This window comes from Vombatus ursinus, unplaced genomic scaffold (genome assembly GCF_900497805.2).
Source record: "Vombatus ursinus unplaced genomic scaffold, bare-nosed wombat genome assembly UNPS02011700.1, whole genome shotgun sequence".
Classification (NCBI taxonomy): Eukaryota; Metazoa; Chordata; class Mammalia; order Diprotodontia; family Vombatidae; genus Vombatus; species Vombatus ursinus.
The window spans coordinates 121,765-139,706 of NW_020951478.1; the positions used below are offsets into that span (position 1 = coordinate 121,765).

Here is a 17,942-nt window from a genome sequence, read left to right on the forward strand (position 1 = left end):
TCTGAGTTAAAAATGTGGCCTGAGACACTTAATAGCTGTGTGATGCTAGTCAAGTCACTTAACCATGGTCTGCCTCAGTTTCCCTATATGTAAAAATTGTACAATAACACCTATATCTTAGGGTTATTGTGAGGCTCAAATGAGATATTTATAAAATATCTTTTTTTTGGCTAGGCAATGGGGTTAAATGACTTGCCTACTGTCACACAACTAGTAAGTGTCAAGTATCTGAGGCTGGATTTGAACTCGGGCCCTCCTGACTCCAGGGCTGGTGCTCTATCCACTACGTCACCTAGCTGTATAAAATATCTTGCAAACCTTAGAGCACTATTAAATGCTAGCTGCTGATGCTTCTTCTCTCCACCCCTCCATTGAAGTTTTCATCCATCTGCTCCTTGAAAGTCTAAACGAATAAAAAAAGCTAATTCCTTTGCATGCTGGCCCTTCAGAATCTTGAAGGTGGGTATCTTGTCCCTCTGAGTCTTCTCTAGCTGTTTTCCTAAAGGGCCGACCACGTAACCCTTGTATTCAGTAAACTCCAGTGGTTCCCAGTTACCTCTGGAATCAAATATAAACTTTTCTTTGGCATCTAAAACTCTGTACAAGCTAGCATCATCCTACCTTTCTAGTCATTACATATTACTCCTCTCCACTCCAGCCAAACTAGTCTTAGTGCTGTTCCTCTCTGACTGCCATAGAAGACATTCGTTAGTTCATCTTTGTGCCTTTGTATTTGTCTGGTCCCCATGCCTGGAATGCTCTCCCTCCCCACATTTATCTCTTGGAATTCCTTTTCCTGTTGTGGTTCCCCCCCCAAGATTCAGCTCAGGCGCTGCCTTTACATGAAAGCTTTCCTATCTCCTCACCCTAACCCATGTTACCTTGTATTTGTTTTGCAGATTTCCATAAATGTGCACGTTGTCTTCTCCTGTTAGAAGGCAAGCTCCCTGAGGTCAGGGGCTGTTATACTTTTGTCTTTGTTTTCTCAGTGCCCAACATAGTGCCTGATGTATAGTAGGCAGTTAATAAATGTCTGTTGATTCAATATCATGTCCCTTTGACTAAACCTTATAGAGCATGAGTGCTGGTTTTTTGTTTTTTTTTAGTTTAGATTGCCCTCTTTGATGCTCTCTAATTTATTAATGTCCTTCTAAAACGTGATGTCCATAGCTGGCGCCGGTACTTCAGATGTAGTCTGAGAGCAGAGTACAGCAAGGATATTTCCTCCTTCATCCTGGACATTATCCGTTTCAGTTTACTTTAAGGTTGCTTTATTTTCTCGGTTGCCATATCACACTGTTGACTTATTGAGGGTACAATGCACTAAACCTTCTGGATCATTTTTATAGGAACTATTGTATAACCATGCCTCTTATCTTAGAATTCTGTTTCTGCCCCATTCATCCTCACTCAAAGCTTCTTCACTGTGCCTTGCTTTCCTTAGTTTTTGGAATTCCTGAAATGAGTTACTGTCTTAATACACTACCCCTTTTATCTAGCCGGTGTCTTCTGAATAAGTTATACCCTTTCATACTCATTCCAGCCAGGAATCCAATTCTACCAAGTCTCAGCAAAGTCTGTGAGGTAGAATTTACCTTCTTTTTCTGTTAGCATTTCTGGTCCTCCCTTGCTTATTATTCATACTTTATGCATTTGTGTATAGACATCTGAAATTTTGTTGTTCTCTTCTTAGATATTGTTTATTGTGAAAGATTTAAATTTAAATTTTCTCTCTTTGATATTCATCCCATGTTGTAGCTGCTACTTTTCATTGTATCTGGTTTTTGGAGATAAATGTGGGTAGTTTTTTCCTCTTTCCATACCTTTTTTTCCCCAATTTAAACCACCCTTGCCTGCTTGATAAACACTATTAATTAATGGAACTGATTGTAGCTTAAGGCTTATAGCTTCATTACTCCTTGGGGTCAGTATAGAGCAATTGTCCTATGTGGTGGCATACGTTCCTTTATACTTTATTTTTTGCGGTATTTATTTTGCATTCTCTGTTAGTGTTGTGGTCAGACTACAGTAGAGGTATCCAGTAACTCGCCCAGTAATTTTTGCTTGTAGCTTTACACCCCTTTGGATAAAAGAAGAGTGAGAGTGGCTGCCTAAACTCTGCGTACTAAAATATTTATAGTTCAGTGTTTTTAAAGCCCATGCTATTATGTTCAAGGCATAGTGCAAGATACTAAGAGTACAAAGCCAAAAATGAATCAGATCTTGCTCTCAAGAAGCTTACTCAAGAAGTCCGAAGTCAGAAGAAGACTGAATCAAGAAGTTAGTCTATTGGGACTGACATGCCTTGTGCTGTAGAGCTAATGTTAGAGCCCAGGAACAAACTGGGGCATTTTGAGTTCAAGATCAGTGTTCTTTTTACTACAATGTGCTATTGATAGAATTTTCTTTATCCTTGATATGATTTAGTCAATGATGCTTAGATAAAAATTGGCCAAAGCCCATGGTTGCTGAGACTTAAGTATTCAGTAATTCCACTCCTATGAGCGGTTGTTATGTAGAAAAATGTCAATGTTAGCTTAAATTTAAAAAATTCTTCTGCCAACTGATTTCTAGCAATGCAGTGAAACAGAATATTGATATGCTGACTGATAAGCTGTGGTAATGATGGAATTGATCAGAATGTACCTAAGTTTTGGCCCTCGATGGTGACTGTTTAATGTCTATATCTGTATTTTCCCATCCCTGAGGAAAAGCTTAGACTAGTCTACCTGGAAGAATTATTCTGACAGGTAAAAGAAACTATTTTATCTTCTTTATTGGATTCTCTTTAGATTATTTTTAGATAACTCACTCAAGGTTTGAGAGCAACACAGTCAGGATGGTGTCCATGAGGAAAATTATGCATGGAATTGTTTCAGTCATCCTTGAGGAAAGCTGTTTGTTATCTATTAATTTGCAGAGTCTCCTGGAAATTTATCCTGTGTTGTCTTCTCCCCTCCAATGAAAGAAGGGGGTTTGTTTGACCCTGTGAAGTACTTTACTGCTGAGTCACTTAGAGAAGGGTGTAGAACAAGGTAGGGAAGAGACCTAGTGTGGTTTTTTCTCCTTTTCTTTTATTACCTTTGAGTCTCAGTTTTCCTGGTTTTAGGAGCAGAGAACACGATGTGAACTTCTGTACGCCTAGATCCCTAGGCATCACTTTGCTTTTGTACTGTGTAAGAAGCAAGTACGGAAGGCTTCATTCTTTGAATGAAGCTTTCCAGAAATAGTTGTCACTCATGCTGTCCTTTCTTCACTTCATCTAGTTTTTGAGGCAATCTTATAGCAGCAACTATTGCCTCCTCTCATTTAATTTACAAGGCAAAACTCAGAAGTGCCATCTTTATGATGTCCCTACCAAGGTAGCTTGCATTTGTTTTATTTCTTACCTTAAAAGAAGGTAACGCTTTTGTTTTATCTTAGGGAATCACAACCATCAGGTGCTTCTCTGGATCAGAAAATGCTTTCCCTCCAGCTGGAAAGAAGCTAATTTCTAACTGTATGGTCCATGTGCCAGCCAAACAAGACTTTGATATCTATGTAGATGAACCAGAACATGGAGAGACATGTAGCTGTAGCTGCACTGTTAGAGAAGAGATCGCGTACGAAGATGTGTATGAAGTGGATACCAGCATCCTGAAATCAGGCCTCCACTTCCTGTTGGATTTTAGCACAGGTAATTTGCCTTACCTCCAGTTCATGGTCCCCTGTTTTGATGATGTTTTTGACATTTTAAGTTCTCAATCTAGTTACGTCAAGTTTGAAGAAGAAGAAATGGCTCTCTTGTGACTTCTAACTGGGGAGGATTGGTAGAGGTTACCATTGTGTCAATGACTTATCTGACTGAATTTTGAACCCGTGCAGTTTCTCCTATGTTGGTGGACACATCTCTGCAATCACAGTTTGAGGATCATTTAGATATTGATACAGATGTAATAAATGTGACTGAATATGCTGAAGAAATTCATCAATACCTTAGAGAAGCTGAAGTGAGTTGCACTTCTTTTCTTTTTTTCAGCAACCCCAGATCCTTGATGTTGAAATAACTGTCAGTAGTTGGTTATGGCCACCAGTAGTGTCCTAGCATTAGTCATTGGTTGTGTTAGTAGTTACAGAATGATGGCATCTATGAAAATGGTGGATGGGACGAGGAGGGGTTCTTCCCTTGGACCTGGAGCTATGTAATTTGAAGCCTGAAACTTCAGTAAAGCATTTCATACACAGTGTAACGTCTGGGCAGGAAGCCGAGGGTTTGAATCTCATGATAGTTACTAGCTGTGTGATCGTTGACAAGCACTTAATAATTTTGAGCATAGTCAACTCTTGAGACTTAACTCCTACATTATAGATTATATATTCTGTGCTGGTGGAGGGAGTTTCCACATCAATGAAATCAGAGGCCTTGACACATACTGTAGGAAACAGCCATGTGATCAGTTTCTTTCCTACTTCCTTTTAAATTCTATTACATCATGGAGTAGGAATGGTCCAGATAACTCCATTCCACGTGCACCTCCTCTCTCACCCTCCAACTTAAAACAGTAAGGATTTTTTATTTTTTGGATGTAATAGTGACAGAACAAGCCTGATTGTTAATCTTTTGCCTTCTTAACCCATTTCAGGTTCTTTGTTTTTGTTTTAAACTAAACAACCCACAGCTCCTTCGTTGTGGTCTTATGCCTTCTCTCATATAGCACATGCTGAATTAATATCAAAACTCTATCAAAAAACAGATGAAATACAGACCAAAGGCCCACTACATGCGGAAGCAGCCTGATATCACAGAAGGAATGCGTACCATTTTAGTGGATTGGCTGGTAGAGGTTGGGGAAGAATACAAACTTCGAGCTGAAACTCTGTACCTGGCTGTCAATCTCTTGGACAGGTTTCTTTCGTGCATGTCTGTTCTCAGAGGGAAATTGCAGCTTGTAGGAACAGCAGCCATTCTGTTGGCTTCGTAAGTATTTTCTCTAACTGAAGTGATAGTGAAACTCCTAAAGTGTCAAAATCCTTATCTTCTTTTTGTTGAAGAGATGTCATTAAGTGAAGTTGGTCGTTAAGATATGTCCTTACCTTCTGCAGGAAAAGATTCTCTTTTGTGGAATTAGGTTTAGAGTTTTTCTTTTTCTTTTTTAAAAGCGTACCAACTTAATACACTTCTTACCTGAACAAGGCAGCTGTTGGCCTACAATAAAAAATGCATATATAATTTTGCTAATGCTGAATTTAGTTTTATGATATCCAAGTGAATGGGTCATAGGAACAACAGCTTAATGATTTGATTATAATGGGTAATATTTTCAACAAATGCTTCTTCTGGGTCCTTAAAAGTCAATACAAAATTACTTGTTTCTTACAAACACTATAATAGTATAGCAAGATATTGCTGTGGCATCCTTGCAGAGTTGTTATCTTATCTTTAGACTTCCATTTACATTTTTTAAGATATTCAGGCAAGTATATTTGAGAAGCAGCTTGGCATTTTATAAAAAGCAGAGAATTTATAATATGGCCTGAAGTAGAATTCCAGTTTGGCCCTTAATTTGACCTATACATAGCTATGAACTCTTCATTATTCATCTATAAAATGGGAATATGTTTGTACTACCTATCTTCTAGGATTTTTGTGAAGAAAGTGTTTTGTAAATTGTAAAATGCTAAAGAAAATGCTGCATTTTTATTCTAAGTCTGGAAAAAAATAAATACTCCAAAGCAACATCACAAAGTTCTATGTCAGATGGAATGAAGGATTTAGGCATAGCAAAGCATATATAGTCTTTCTCCTGCTGTGACCAAATCACTTTTACTTTTTAATCACAAAAAATCTGGTCATCAAATCATCTACCTCTCTGGTCCTCGGGAATGTAAGCAAGGATTGTTTCACTTTTGTTTTTGTAGTCTCAGCACTTGGGACAATACCTTTACATATTGGACATGTGTTAAGTTGAATTGAGGTTGAATTGAATTAATCATAGTTTTTCTACAACAACAACAAAACTTTTTTTTTGGAGAATTTCAGGGAATTAATCATAATGGGATTTCATCTGTTGTCAGCCAGAAATTTTGTCCAAGGTCCCAAAAGTTGGAAAAGGGGATGCTTGGTCTACCTAAGCATGTCTCCACAATGTCAAACTTTTTAGTATGAAAATATCCTCACCTCTATCCTGTGCCATTTGAGTGGGTAAGAAGATAGAATGTAAAGAAACTCAAAAGCTGAAGGGCCTGCTATGAGCAAGATGATAAGATAAACAAGGCTCCCACCTGAAGGAACTTATAGACTCTTAGAGATTGATTGGTAAGGTCTCTTGCGAAATGGTGGGGATTTGTAGAGAATAGAAAGGGTAGAGCAGAGGAGTATTTTATTTCTAAAATATTTGTTATCTTTGTGAAACTCTTTACTCTTCATAGGAAATATGAGGAGATTTATCCACCAGAGATTGATGAATTTGTCTACATAACTGATGATACTTACACAAAACAGCAGCTTTTAAGAATGGAGCACCTGCTCCTGAAAGTGCTGGCTTTTGACCTGACGGTGCCCACTACCAACCAGTTCCTTCTTCAGTACTTACAGAAGCAAGGAGTCTGTCAAAGAACTGAGACCCTGGCCAAGGTATGCTAAGCAATTGAAAATCAAGGAAGTCAGAATCAGGTTTTGTTTTGTTTTTTTTTTTCAGGCATCTCTAAGTTTTTGCTCAGAACTTCTCATATCCTTTCCATGGGCTTAACTATAGGTTTGGATTTGCTTTCAAAATGACTTCTCTAGCAAGGTTAAATGGACAGCAAGGTGGTACAGTGGATAGAGTGCCGGACCTAGGATCACGAAGACCTGAATTAAAATCTGACCTCAGGAATTAACTCTGTGATCCTGGGCAAGTCACTTAACCATATTTGCCTCAGTTCCTCAACTGTAAAATGAACTGGAGAAGGAAATGGCAAACCACTCTAGTATCTTTGCCAAGAAAACCTTTGCCAAATGGGGTCATGAAAAGTTGGATGTGACTGAAACAACTGAACAACATCTCTGTGGTTAACTTTTAAAAAAATTTTTTTTTCTGGGAAGAAGATGGAGGCTCTTTCTCTGTGTTGTTATAAGCTAGTGAAACTTGAAACAAGTAATATACAGGACATCCCCAAAGTCTTGTATTTGGGACACTTTGTACTTGGAGGAACTTCACTTACTGGGCACAAATAATCTCCATACTGAAATATCAAGTAGGCTTGTTACTAGACTAGAGAAAGTAGCTGTGTGTAGTTCAATTTCATTTGACTAGTATCACTCCTCCTGTTATAGTCTGTTTCCATTAATGAACCATTGCTGAAGGGTGAGTGGGTAGAGCACTGTACCTGGAGCTGGGAAGTGGAGTTCAAATCTTGCCTCAGACATTTACTCCAAGTGTGACCCTGGTCAAATCACTTAACTTCTGTCTGCCTCAGTTTCCTCATCTTTAAAATGAGGCTAATAATCGTACCTACCTCACAGGTCTGTTATGAAGATCAAATGAGACAATAATCCTTACACACTTAGCACAGTGCCTGGCACATAGTAGGCACTATATAAATGCATATTTCCTTCCCCCTCTCCCTTTTTCCCTGCTTTGCAACTTAGAATCAGTCAACAGAATAAGAGTATCTAGATTTCTGATTCTAGTGTTAGAATCACAATGATGAGCATTTATTATTAAGCTTTTGCTATGTGTCAGGGTCTGCACAAAGTGTTTGTGATAACAAAAAAAAGTGAGTCTGAGGCCTCAAGGAACTTATATTCTCTTAGGGGAACTAAGGGAAGTATATCTACTTATATACACTATGTAGGATTTAGATGGCAAAGACCTAAAGCTTACAAGTTATTTATTGTTTATAACGTTGCCCCAACATCTTAAATGAGGTCATATATTTTATGTAGGTGAGCAGTAGCTACATTACAATTAAGCTTGTTTTCTGGCTGTGGTTTAGGGAGTATTAGTACTTACTATCTATGTAGTTATAGCTGGACTGGTATCTTTTATTTTACCCCCTCCGAAAGCTACTGCTATTAGATTGAAGTAGCCCATGATAGCTTGATTTTGTCAATGCTGTTTTCCATATCAGTGTCTTTATCAGTGTGGTAATCTATTTTGACTTCATACTGACCCTCGTAGCCTCTCATCTAGCCATCAGTTTAACCTTTGTTAGGTTGGTGGGGGCCATAAGGAATTCTCAGGTGGATGGACCCCGAGCTGAGTATCTCCATGATGAGATAGTACATCTTGGGTCAACCTAGGTTAAAGTTATGGGCCACTGATGGGTGACACTAAAACCTTAGTGCCAATAATGTGAATGTCACAATGAGAAACCAATTGCATATTTGTTCATTTAAATAACATTTAACAGTTTTGGTGGGAATTTATGTTTAGTATGTTGCAGAACTAAGCCTCCTTGAAGCTGACCCATTCTTGAAATATGTTCCTTCACTTATTGCTGCAGCTGCTTATTGTCTGGCAAACTACACTGTGAACCGGCACTTCTGGGTAAGAAATGACGTTTCTAGATCAGGGATGCTAAACTTTATTGTTCATGAACCCCTTTGGCACTCAGGGAAAGTCTATGGACCCCTTTCCGAATAATGTTTTTAATGTCTAAAACAAAATATATAGGATTGCAAAGGAAACTAATGTTATTAAAATAAAGATGTAATCATTTTTTCCCATCCAAGTTCACAGCCTCCCCACCTCCCTCTGAAATCTATCCATGGAGTCCTGGGGGGGGTAGTCTGAGGACCCCAAGTTAATAACCACTGCCTCAAGACACTTTAACTCTCTGGGTCTTCATGTATGTATACAGACGTGTGTGTATATACCTGCTTACGCATACCTATTATACCTATGCATACATGTCAGTACTCACACATACATGTATGTGTGTGTATATATGTGTGTGTATGTATGTGTATATATGTGTGTGTATGTATGTGTGTGCGTGTGTGTATGTGTGTGTGTGTGTGTATACATACATGTACATATTAGGGACTTTAGACTCTCTAGGTCTGGAGTGTTCTCATCTTAGTGCTTGGCATAGCAATCATGGCCAAAATAAAGATGGTGTGGGGAGAGGGCTAGAAGAGAAGAGAAAAAATAAAGTTAATTTGTAATGCTTTTGCTTTCAGTGTATCTATGCTGGTTCATAGCAATCATTTCTTCCCTTTCTTGAGTGCCTGACACATAGATGGATAAAGCATTTATTAAGTGTTTATTGTTTTGAGTGTTCATATGCCACTTGTAGTAATCTGTTCTAGAACAGTGATCACTGCCAAGCCAGTCTACACCTTGCAAAATTTACTTTCTCCTTTCTCCAAAGAGTACTTTTCCCATTCTCCATGAACATACTGGTTCAGTAAAGATTTCTTGTGAGTTTCTCATATCCTGGGTTGTTATCTGATTGGTCCAAGTCCTGTGAACTCAGTTAAAGTGCCTAGCCATAATCAATATTTTTCCACTTATTTTTGCCTTAAATTCCTGGTCAGAATCAGGCAGAGGATAACAACTCCTCTCACTCTTTTTTTTTTTTTGAAAAATATCATTTACAAGTTAGGTACTTTTTGAAAGTGCTCTGCTTTTAGCAGAGAGCCCTCTGACAGATATATATGTAGGTGAAGTGCCCCATCTTCTGGGGAAGCTTGCCTCCTCCATTAAGCCAGACTGAGTAGTAGAAGCTGGTAGAATGGATTTGCCTTCCCTTGTCAAGTATGAAAATGCAAGAAAAGTTAGTTCTAGGATGATTTCCTCATTCCTGTATTATCAGTCTTGTAAAGGGTAAGAATTGTGTTTTGTGTTACTATATGCACAAAGACATTCAACACAACCTATCATAGTCATCAGAGTTATCTGTAGATTTCTCATCTTATTTTTAAAATTATGAAGCAAGTTTGTCTCTTTTTCTTCCTTCTTGATTAGCCAGAAACCCTGGCTGCCTTCACTGGGTATTCATTAAGCGAAATAGTGCCTTGCCTGAGTGAGTTGCACAGAGCATGCCTTGATATCCCCCATCGACCTCAACAAGCAATTAGGGAAAAGTATAAGGCATCAAAGTAAGTTTGTAAAACTTCCTTGTGTCTTGGATCACTTTCAATAAAAGCTGCATGTGCGTCACACCAGAATCAGAGTTAGAAGTAGCATAGTATCTCCACAACCAGTATCATACACACTAAACTTTTTAAACCAAGGCAATTTGACTGGAGAGGCTCCACTTAACTCTAAAGTAGATAGAAAATGGGGTTATCAATATGTGTGTATGCCTTTGAGGATGACCTATGTCAGATTAAATTGTGATTTTAATTTTGAGGTGAATGGGTTCTGTTCTATTTACCTGTTTTTATATTCCTTGTTTGTCTCCTCGTGGGGAGAGGTGTGGTTAGCTACCTAGTTGAGTGATGGCACCAGACTGGGTGGAGCACCATGCGCTTGCTATACCATCAAAAGGCTCCCTGATTGGCTGAGAGTGAACCTGGGATTGGAAGAATGAACCAGTGATCTTGGTTTAGACAGCTCAAGTAGGCAATCCCCAATTTGGCTAAGGTGTGTTCGGAAGGGAAAGTCTGAGGCCACCAGGGCCAGAGAGAATTCAGATGGACAGGATAAGCCTGAGGGAATGTTTTACTCTAGAGTACCTGGAAGTTTAGAGTACCTGGAAGTTTAGAGTAACCTAATTAAGAGAAAGTATAAATTTATTATACACATTTCTAATTACCTTACCTACTGTATTTCTGAATTTGTATGTATCCCTTTGCTTTGTTAATAGACCTTAGAAAATACCTTCTTGTGCTCCAGAGTGGAAAGAAAGAAAATAGGGGAGGGGTTGGGACCCAGTGACAGTGGTCACTGCAGAAGGGGGCAAAATAACTAGAAATAACTAGGGTCCAGTTGTGGCTGATCTCTGAACTCAGACTGAAACTGGCCCCTGAAGTAGAGAGGTCCAGGAGGTTTAGTGGACTTCAAAAATCAGGGAAGTTAAGTAAAGGGTGTATGAGGCAACATCTCTGGGGGCTGAAGATAAGGTATGCTGGGCTAAATCCAGAGGAGGAAGCTGACTTTAGGTCAGTGAAGCCCTAGGTTCTGGGCTTGATTTTCCTTTTTACTTCTCTCTTTTTTTGGGGGGGGGGGCTGGTGGCAGAGAGGGTAGGGAGGGGACCATGTATAAGTTATTGTGAGCTGACTAAACTATGGTTTAAATGTGCCAATACTTACTACGTATACTCTTGTCTGGCTTAACCTTTCTGAATGAACTCTGTGAATTGTAATCTTTAGCCCATGATTACAAATTGGTTTTGTGGTCTCATTGCAGGTACCTGCATGTCTCCCTTATGGAACCACCTGCAATTCTGCCTCTGAAATAAAATTCCGGAAATAAGCACTTAATCTCAAGATCAACAGCGTTGATTTTTGTATTTTTATAGGGCACTGCAGGTCAGGTCAGCAAGTGTTGCTAAACATAGCTGACACTTTTTAAAGATGTGAATGTATTAAAGGTCGTTGAGACTTAAGTAGCTTGTAATATAGACTAATTTTTTAAAATAAAAAACTTGCCTCATAATATTGTGTCAAGCTTCACTTATATACTATTAATTGGTTATTAGGATTTTGGTCATGAGCTATAACTGAAATGAATCCTCTTTTAGTTACAAAATCTTTTGAAGATCTTTAGAGCAAGGGATCGGTCTGGAGAATCCAGTGGTCACCATATTGATGAGGGTCTGTGCAGGTAACTCATTTTTCTTCTCTCAGAACTCAACAGAAAGGAAAGAAAGTAACAAAAGTAGCCCAGGTGGATAGGTGACAGGAAGACTGTAAACCAAGCCCTATAGTTCTTCTGATGAGAAGAAGCAGGAGGTGGGGGGGAGAAATGTAGTTAAGTATACCATAGGAATCTGCTGGGTAAGCCTAAATGGACTTCAGGTTTGATTTAATCAACGACTTTAAGCATGAGCTTGAAAGCAAGAAAATGAAATTAGCACTACCTACTCTACAACTATAATATTCATCAATAGAAAGGGTCAATTTTACCTATGGCATAGGATTTTGGAAAAATCTAATCTACCATATAGATGGGCAGCTTAGTAGAACAGTGGCTAGCATGTTAGACTTGGAGTCAAGAAGTCCTGAGCTCAAAACCTATCTTGGATACTTACTAGATATGTGATCCTGGGTAATCCATTCAGCCTCAGTTTCCTCATCTGTAAGATGAGTATAGTAGTATCTACATCACAGGGTTATTGTGAAGATCAAATGAGAACGTGTAAAGTACTCTATAAATGATAGCTATTATCATTATGAATAAAATATGACATCCGTGGGGAAAAACTGCTTAGTCATAAGGGAAGCTATAAGGGTTAGTTTTGGCAGCTGCTAATTTTTTTTTCTACCTGATTTTTTTTTTTTGGTGAGGCAATTGGGGTTAAGTGATTTGCCCAGAGTCACACATACATCTGCTATTTTTTCACCTTCCTCTTGCTTTTAAGCCTAATGGCCCTTTTGGGGGGAGTGGGGAGGCAGTCTGTAGTAGAGATTTTAATCAGGTTGTTGGGTGCTCCTGATGTGGAAACTTCTTGGTAGTGTAGATACTCCCTATTTTATTTATTTTTGTTTGTATTAAGCATAGAACCTAAAATAGAATAAGCTTAATGTGAATTTTGAATCTAGGAATTCCTAATGTTAATACTGCCATCCCTAGGTTCTTTCAAGGCATCTTGGACAAATTGCCTGTAATGCAGAGATTAGCTTTGAGGCAGTGAAATGTGCTCACATAGCCAACTATGTGGCAGGGACCTAGGTCATCAGCAGATTGTAGATTTAGATCTTGGAGGGCCTTAGAGACCATCAAATCTATCACCCCACTTTATGGATCAGGAAATTGAGGATCATGAAGATTAACTGACTTCTTTGAGGTCACATAGCTAGTTAGTTGCCTGAGGCAGGATTGTCAAGGCTGGGATCTTAGCACTACACCATGCTCCCTTCTCAAGGTCTAACCTGTGTCTGAAACCAGGTTTCGTCTCATAATGCCCATTAAAATCATAATGATAGGAAGTGCAATCAAGATGGCAGAGGAAGTGCTGGCGTTTTTGCTTAGCTCACACAACATATCCTCCATATCAAGCTAGGAAATGCACCAGGCTGAATTCTTTTTGGGAAAAATAAACAGTCTTAAGTGAGTCATCTTTCTAACTTAAGGCAACTTAGGAAGTTAGAGGTATGTGGACATGGGGGCAAGGTTTAGCCATGAGTTCAGTGGCTGTAACTATAGGGAGCATTCTAGTCCCCAGAGACTTAGACTGAACACCAGGGTTGGAAGCACCAGGGCAGAATAAGATCCCAGAGGACTCCTGAACCAGCGCTGGGAATAGGAACAGGTGTGGGCTGGTAGCTCTGTTACTCATTACCCAGTTATGGGTCATAGTTCCAAAGGAGAGAGGAGTGGTCATGGTCAGAAGCAAGAGAGGCCCAAGTTGTGGAGATTGCAAGGAAAAAGTTCCAAAAATTTAGCTGTGTGGCTCTGATCCCAGGAGCAGAAGGAAGACTCAATTTTAACCTTTAGCCCAGCACATAAGCATGCACTAAAATAACTGAGGCAGGAAACCATGACCAAGGCAGTTCAGTCACTCTTGAAACAGCAGAACTTCCCAACAGACTAACAGTAACTGAGTTCGGCAGTAGTCTAAAGAAACTCAAACTTGCAAAAAACAACAGGCACAAACCTAGGTCAGGAAGTTGCAGAGCTTTTACTGGGAAGGTAGTGAACAAACCTCTCCTCAGATCATACCACCTTGGAAGCACCAAAAACTTGTGGCCCCCAGAATGTGCTGTGAAAATAGCAGAACATAAAAAGAAAAGAAGCAAGTCAGACATCCCCACCGCCTCCAAAAGTGAGCAGAGCCCAACACTAACAAAGCCCAAAGTCAAGAAGCAGGCTGGAAGAATGAGCAAACAAAAAAGAACCTGATCATAAAGAGCTACTATAGTGACAGGAAAGCTCAAGACACACACACACACACACACACACAAAATGACTTAAAACATCTACAAGCAAAGCCTTAAAGAAATATGCAAATAGGACAAAAATCCAACAAGAATTCTTAGAAGAGTTTTTTTTTAAAAGAACAAAATTAAAAATAATAAAAGCAGAGGAGGAAAAAATGGGAAAAGAAGGGAAAGCTATGCAAAAAAAGTCATGAAAAGAAAATAGCTTTGTACAAGAGCCACAAAACCTTCCTGAAGAACATAACTTTAAAAATTAGAATTGACCAAATGGAAGTTAATGACTCCATGATAACAAATAATAAAACAAATTCAAAAGATTGAAAAAAATAGAAGAAAATGTGAATTATAGGAAAAACAACTGACCTGGAAAATAGATCAAGAAGAGACAGTTTAAGAATCATTGAAATTGGGGTCAGGTGGCGCAGTGGATAGAGCACCAATCCTGGAGTCAGTAAGACCTGAGTTCAAATCTGGCCTTAGACACTTGCTAGCTAGCTGTGTGACCCTGGGCAAGTCACTTAACCCCCATCACCTCCAAAATTTAAAAAAAAAAATAAAAATAGAATTATTGAACTTTCCGAAAGCCCTGAACTAAAAACATAAATGAGTCTAGACATCAAATTGCAATAAATTATGAAGGAAAACTGCCCAGATATCTTAGAACCAGAGGGGGGAAAGTAGAAATTTTGTCACTTCCTGAAAAAAATTGCAAAATATAAACTCCCAGAAATATTATAGCCAAATTCCAGAATCAAGGAGAAAATACTGCAAGTAGCCAGAAAGAAAGAACTGAAGCACATTGGAACCACAGAATCACACAAGTTTGATCAGCCACCATTGTCAAGGAATTTTGGACATGGAATATGCTATTCCAGAAAACAAAGTATCTAGGATTGTAGCCAAGAATAACCTATTCAGCAAAACTGAGCATAATCCTTCTGGGGGAAAAATGGATATTTAATGAAATAGAAGACTTTTAAGCATTCCTGGTAAAAGTACCAGAGCTGGATAGAAAATTTGACATTCAAACATAGGACTCAAGAGAAGCATAAAAGGGTAAACATGAGAGAAATCACAAAAGACTAAAGAAGGTTAAACATTCTTAAATGGAGAAAGGACGTAGGTAATTCCTTGGAACATTATCATTACTAAGTCTCTTAGAGGGAATCTAATAAGAGAGAGGGCCTAGGTGTCATTTTATGTTAAGATTATCTCAAAAGAAGAATGAGGAATGCAATGGGGAAGGAGGTACCAGAGAGGAAGACCAGAGAAAATTACCTCACATAAATGGTACAATGAAGAAGAATTTACGATGAATGTAGGTACTGAGACTATGAAGCAACACTTGATCCTCACTCATCTGAATTAGTTTAAGGAAGAGAGAATAAACATAGTTGTGTACAGAAATTCACCTCACCCAATGGGAAAGTAGGGGGAAAGCTGTTAAAGCAAGGGGAGGGTAGATTAATGGAGGCGGTGGTCAGAAACAAAACAGACTCTTGAGGAAATAAACTCTTAAGGAGAAAACAGTTTAAAAAAGAAGCTTAGTACATGAAAATAAGATGGAGGGAAATAAACAGCAATTATAACTGAATGTGAATGGGATGAACTCATGCATAAAACAGAAGAGAACAGAATAGATTAGAAACCAGAATCCAACAATATGTTGTTTACAAGAGACATACTTGAAACAGTGTGTCTAAAGTCATACATAGGGTTAAAATAAGAGGCCAGGGCAAGAATCTATTATGCTTCAGCTGAAGTAAAAAAGGCAAGAGTGACAATCATGATCTCAGACAAAGCGAAAGCAAAACCAGATCTAATTAAAAGACATAAACAGAAAAACCACATTTCACTAAAAGACACCATAGACAATGAATTCATATAAATACTAAACATAAATGTACCAAATGGCATAGTATGTAAATTCTTAAAGGAAAAGTTAAATGAGTTTCAGGAGGAAATAGTAAAACTATAGTTTTACTATTTTAAAAAAAACAGGAAAGAAGTTAGATTAGAACTTTAGAAAAGTCAAATATGATAGACCCCTGGAGAATATTGAATGGGAATAGAAAGTAGTATGCCTGATTTCCAACTGTGCATGGCACCTTCACAAAAATTGACCATGTTGTAGGGCATAAAAACTTCACAAATACAGGAAACCAGAAATATTAAATGCATCTTTTTTTTTCTGGCTATAATGCAATAACAATTTACATTAAATAAAAGCCCTTTGGAGCATAAATTAAAAAATAATAGGAAACTAATCTCATTCTAAGGAATTAGTGGGTCAAAGAACAAATCCTAGAAACAATAATATCATTAGTGATAATGACAACAATGAGACAACATACTAAAATCTGGGGGATGCAGACAAAGCAGTACTTCAGAGAAATTTTATATGTCCAAATGCTTGCATCAGTTTAAGAGTAGATCAATGAATTGGGCGTGCAACAACAACAACCAGAAAAACAACAAAATCTCCCAATTAAACACCAAAATTGAAATACTGAAAATCAGAGGAGAGATTAACACAACTAAAATGAAAACAAAACAAAATATTGAACTAATAAAACGAGGAGGTAGTTTCTAACAACCGGTGTCAAACATGTAAAAGGTGAATTCACAACCAATGAAGATGAAATGAAAGCAATTATTAGGAGCTACTTTGCCCAAGTACATGCCAATAAAACTGACAATCTAAATGAAAAAATAAATTGTCCAGATTAATGGAACAGGAAATACAATACATAAATGTCCCTACCTTAGAAAAAGAAATTTAAGCAGCCTTAAATAAGCTCCCCAAAGGGAAAAAAAAGCCCAGAACCAGATGTATTTACAGAAGAACTCTACTAAACATTTAATGAACAATTCCAATATTACATGAACTGAAAAAAAATAGCTAAAAAAGGAGTCCTACCAAATTCCTTCTATGACACAAATATGGTCTAATATTTTCTTTTTCTGTTTTAACTCTTCCTGGTTTAGGTATCAAGACCATATTTGTGTCATAGAAGGAATTTGGTAGGACTCCTCTTTAAATTTTAGACCGACTTCTCCAATGAATATTGATGCAAAAAATTGTTAAAATAATAGCAAGGATATTACAGCAATATATCACGAAGATCATACATTATGACCAGGCTGTATTTATACCAGGAATGCAGGACTGGTTAAATATTAGAAAAAACGATTAGCATAATTGACCATATCAGTATATATTTTTAAAATTACATAATTATTTCAATATATGCAGAAATAAAACTTTTGACAAAATACAACATCCGTTCCTCTTAAAAACACTAGAAATCATGGGGATAAATGGAACTTTCTTTAAAATGATATCTAGTATCTAAAACCAAGAGCAAGCATTATCTACAATAGGGATAAGCTAAAAGCCTTTCCAATGCGATCAGAGGTGAAGCAAAGATGTCCATTACAACATTATTATTCAATATTGTACTAGAAATGCTAGTTAGAGCAATAAGAAAGAAGAAATTGAAGGAATAAGCATAGGCAATGAGGAAACAAAACTTTTGCTTTTTGTAGATGTGAGGATTAACCTAAAGAACTCTAGGAAGTCAACCAAGATTTTAATCAAAACAATTTAGAACTTCAGCCAAGTTGCCAGATACATAAAAATAAACTCTCAGAAATTATCAGCATTTATATTACTAACAAAATCCACAGGAAGAGATAAAGAAATTCCACTTAAAACACTACAGACAATACAAAATATGTGGGAGTCTACCTGCCAAGGCACACAATTACAAAACACTCAAACAAATATAGATCTAAATAATTGGAGAAATATTAATTTCTCATGAGGTTGAGCCAGTATATAAAAATGACAATACTACCTAGATTAATTTACTTAGTGTCATACCAAACAGCCCAATAATTATAGAATTAGGAAATAATAATTCATCT

At 37.8% G+C, this 17,942-nt stretch overlaps 1 protein-coding gene across 1 annotated transcript in view; it reads left to right on the forward strand.

Moving 5' to 3' along the window:
- The window catches only part of CCNA1 (cyclin A1), a 34,779-nt gene extending 23,294 nt beyond the window's left edge, over positions 1–11,485 (forward strand). Inside the window, exons 5-11 of the mRNA XM_027856909.1 lie at positions 3,424–3,676; positions 3,865–3,989; positions 4,734–4,957; positions 6,409–6,613; positions 8,397–8,510; positions 9,933–10,066; positions 11,320–11,485. Coding sequence (XP_027712710.1) covers positions 3,424–3,676; positions 3,865–3,989; positions 4,734–4,957; positions 6,409–6,613; positions 8,397–8,510; positions 9,933–10,066; positions 11,320–11,371 — 1,107 coding nt within the window. The 3' untranslated portion in view covers positions 11,372–11,485. The remainder of the gene's footprint in view (positions 1–3,423; positions 3,677–3,864; positions 3,990–4,733; positions 4,958–6,408; positions 6,614–8,396; positions 8,511–9,932; positions 10,067–11,319) is intronic.
- Positions 11,486–17,942: the final 6,457 nt, after the last annotated feature.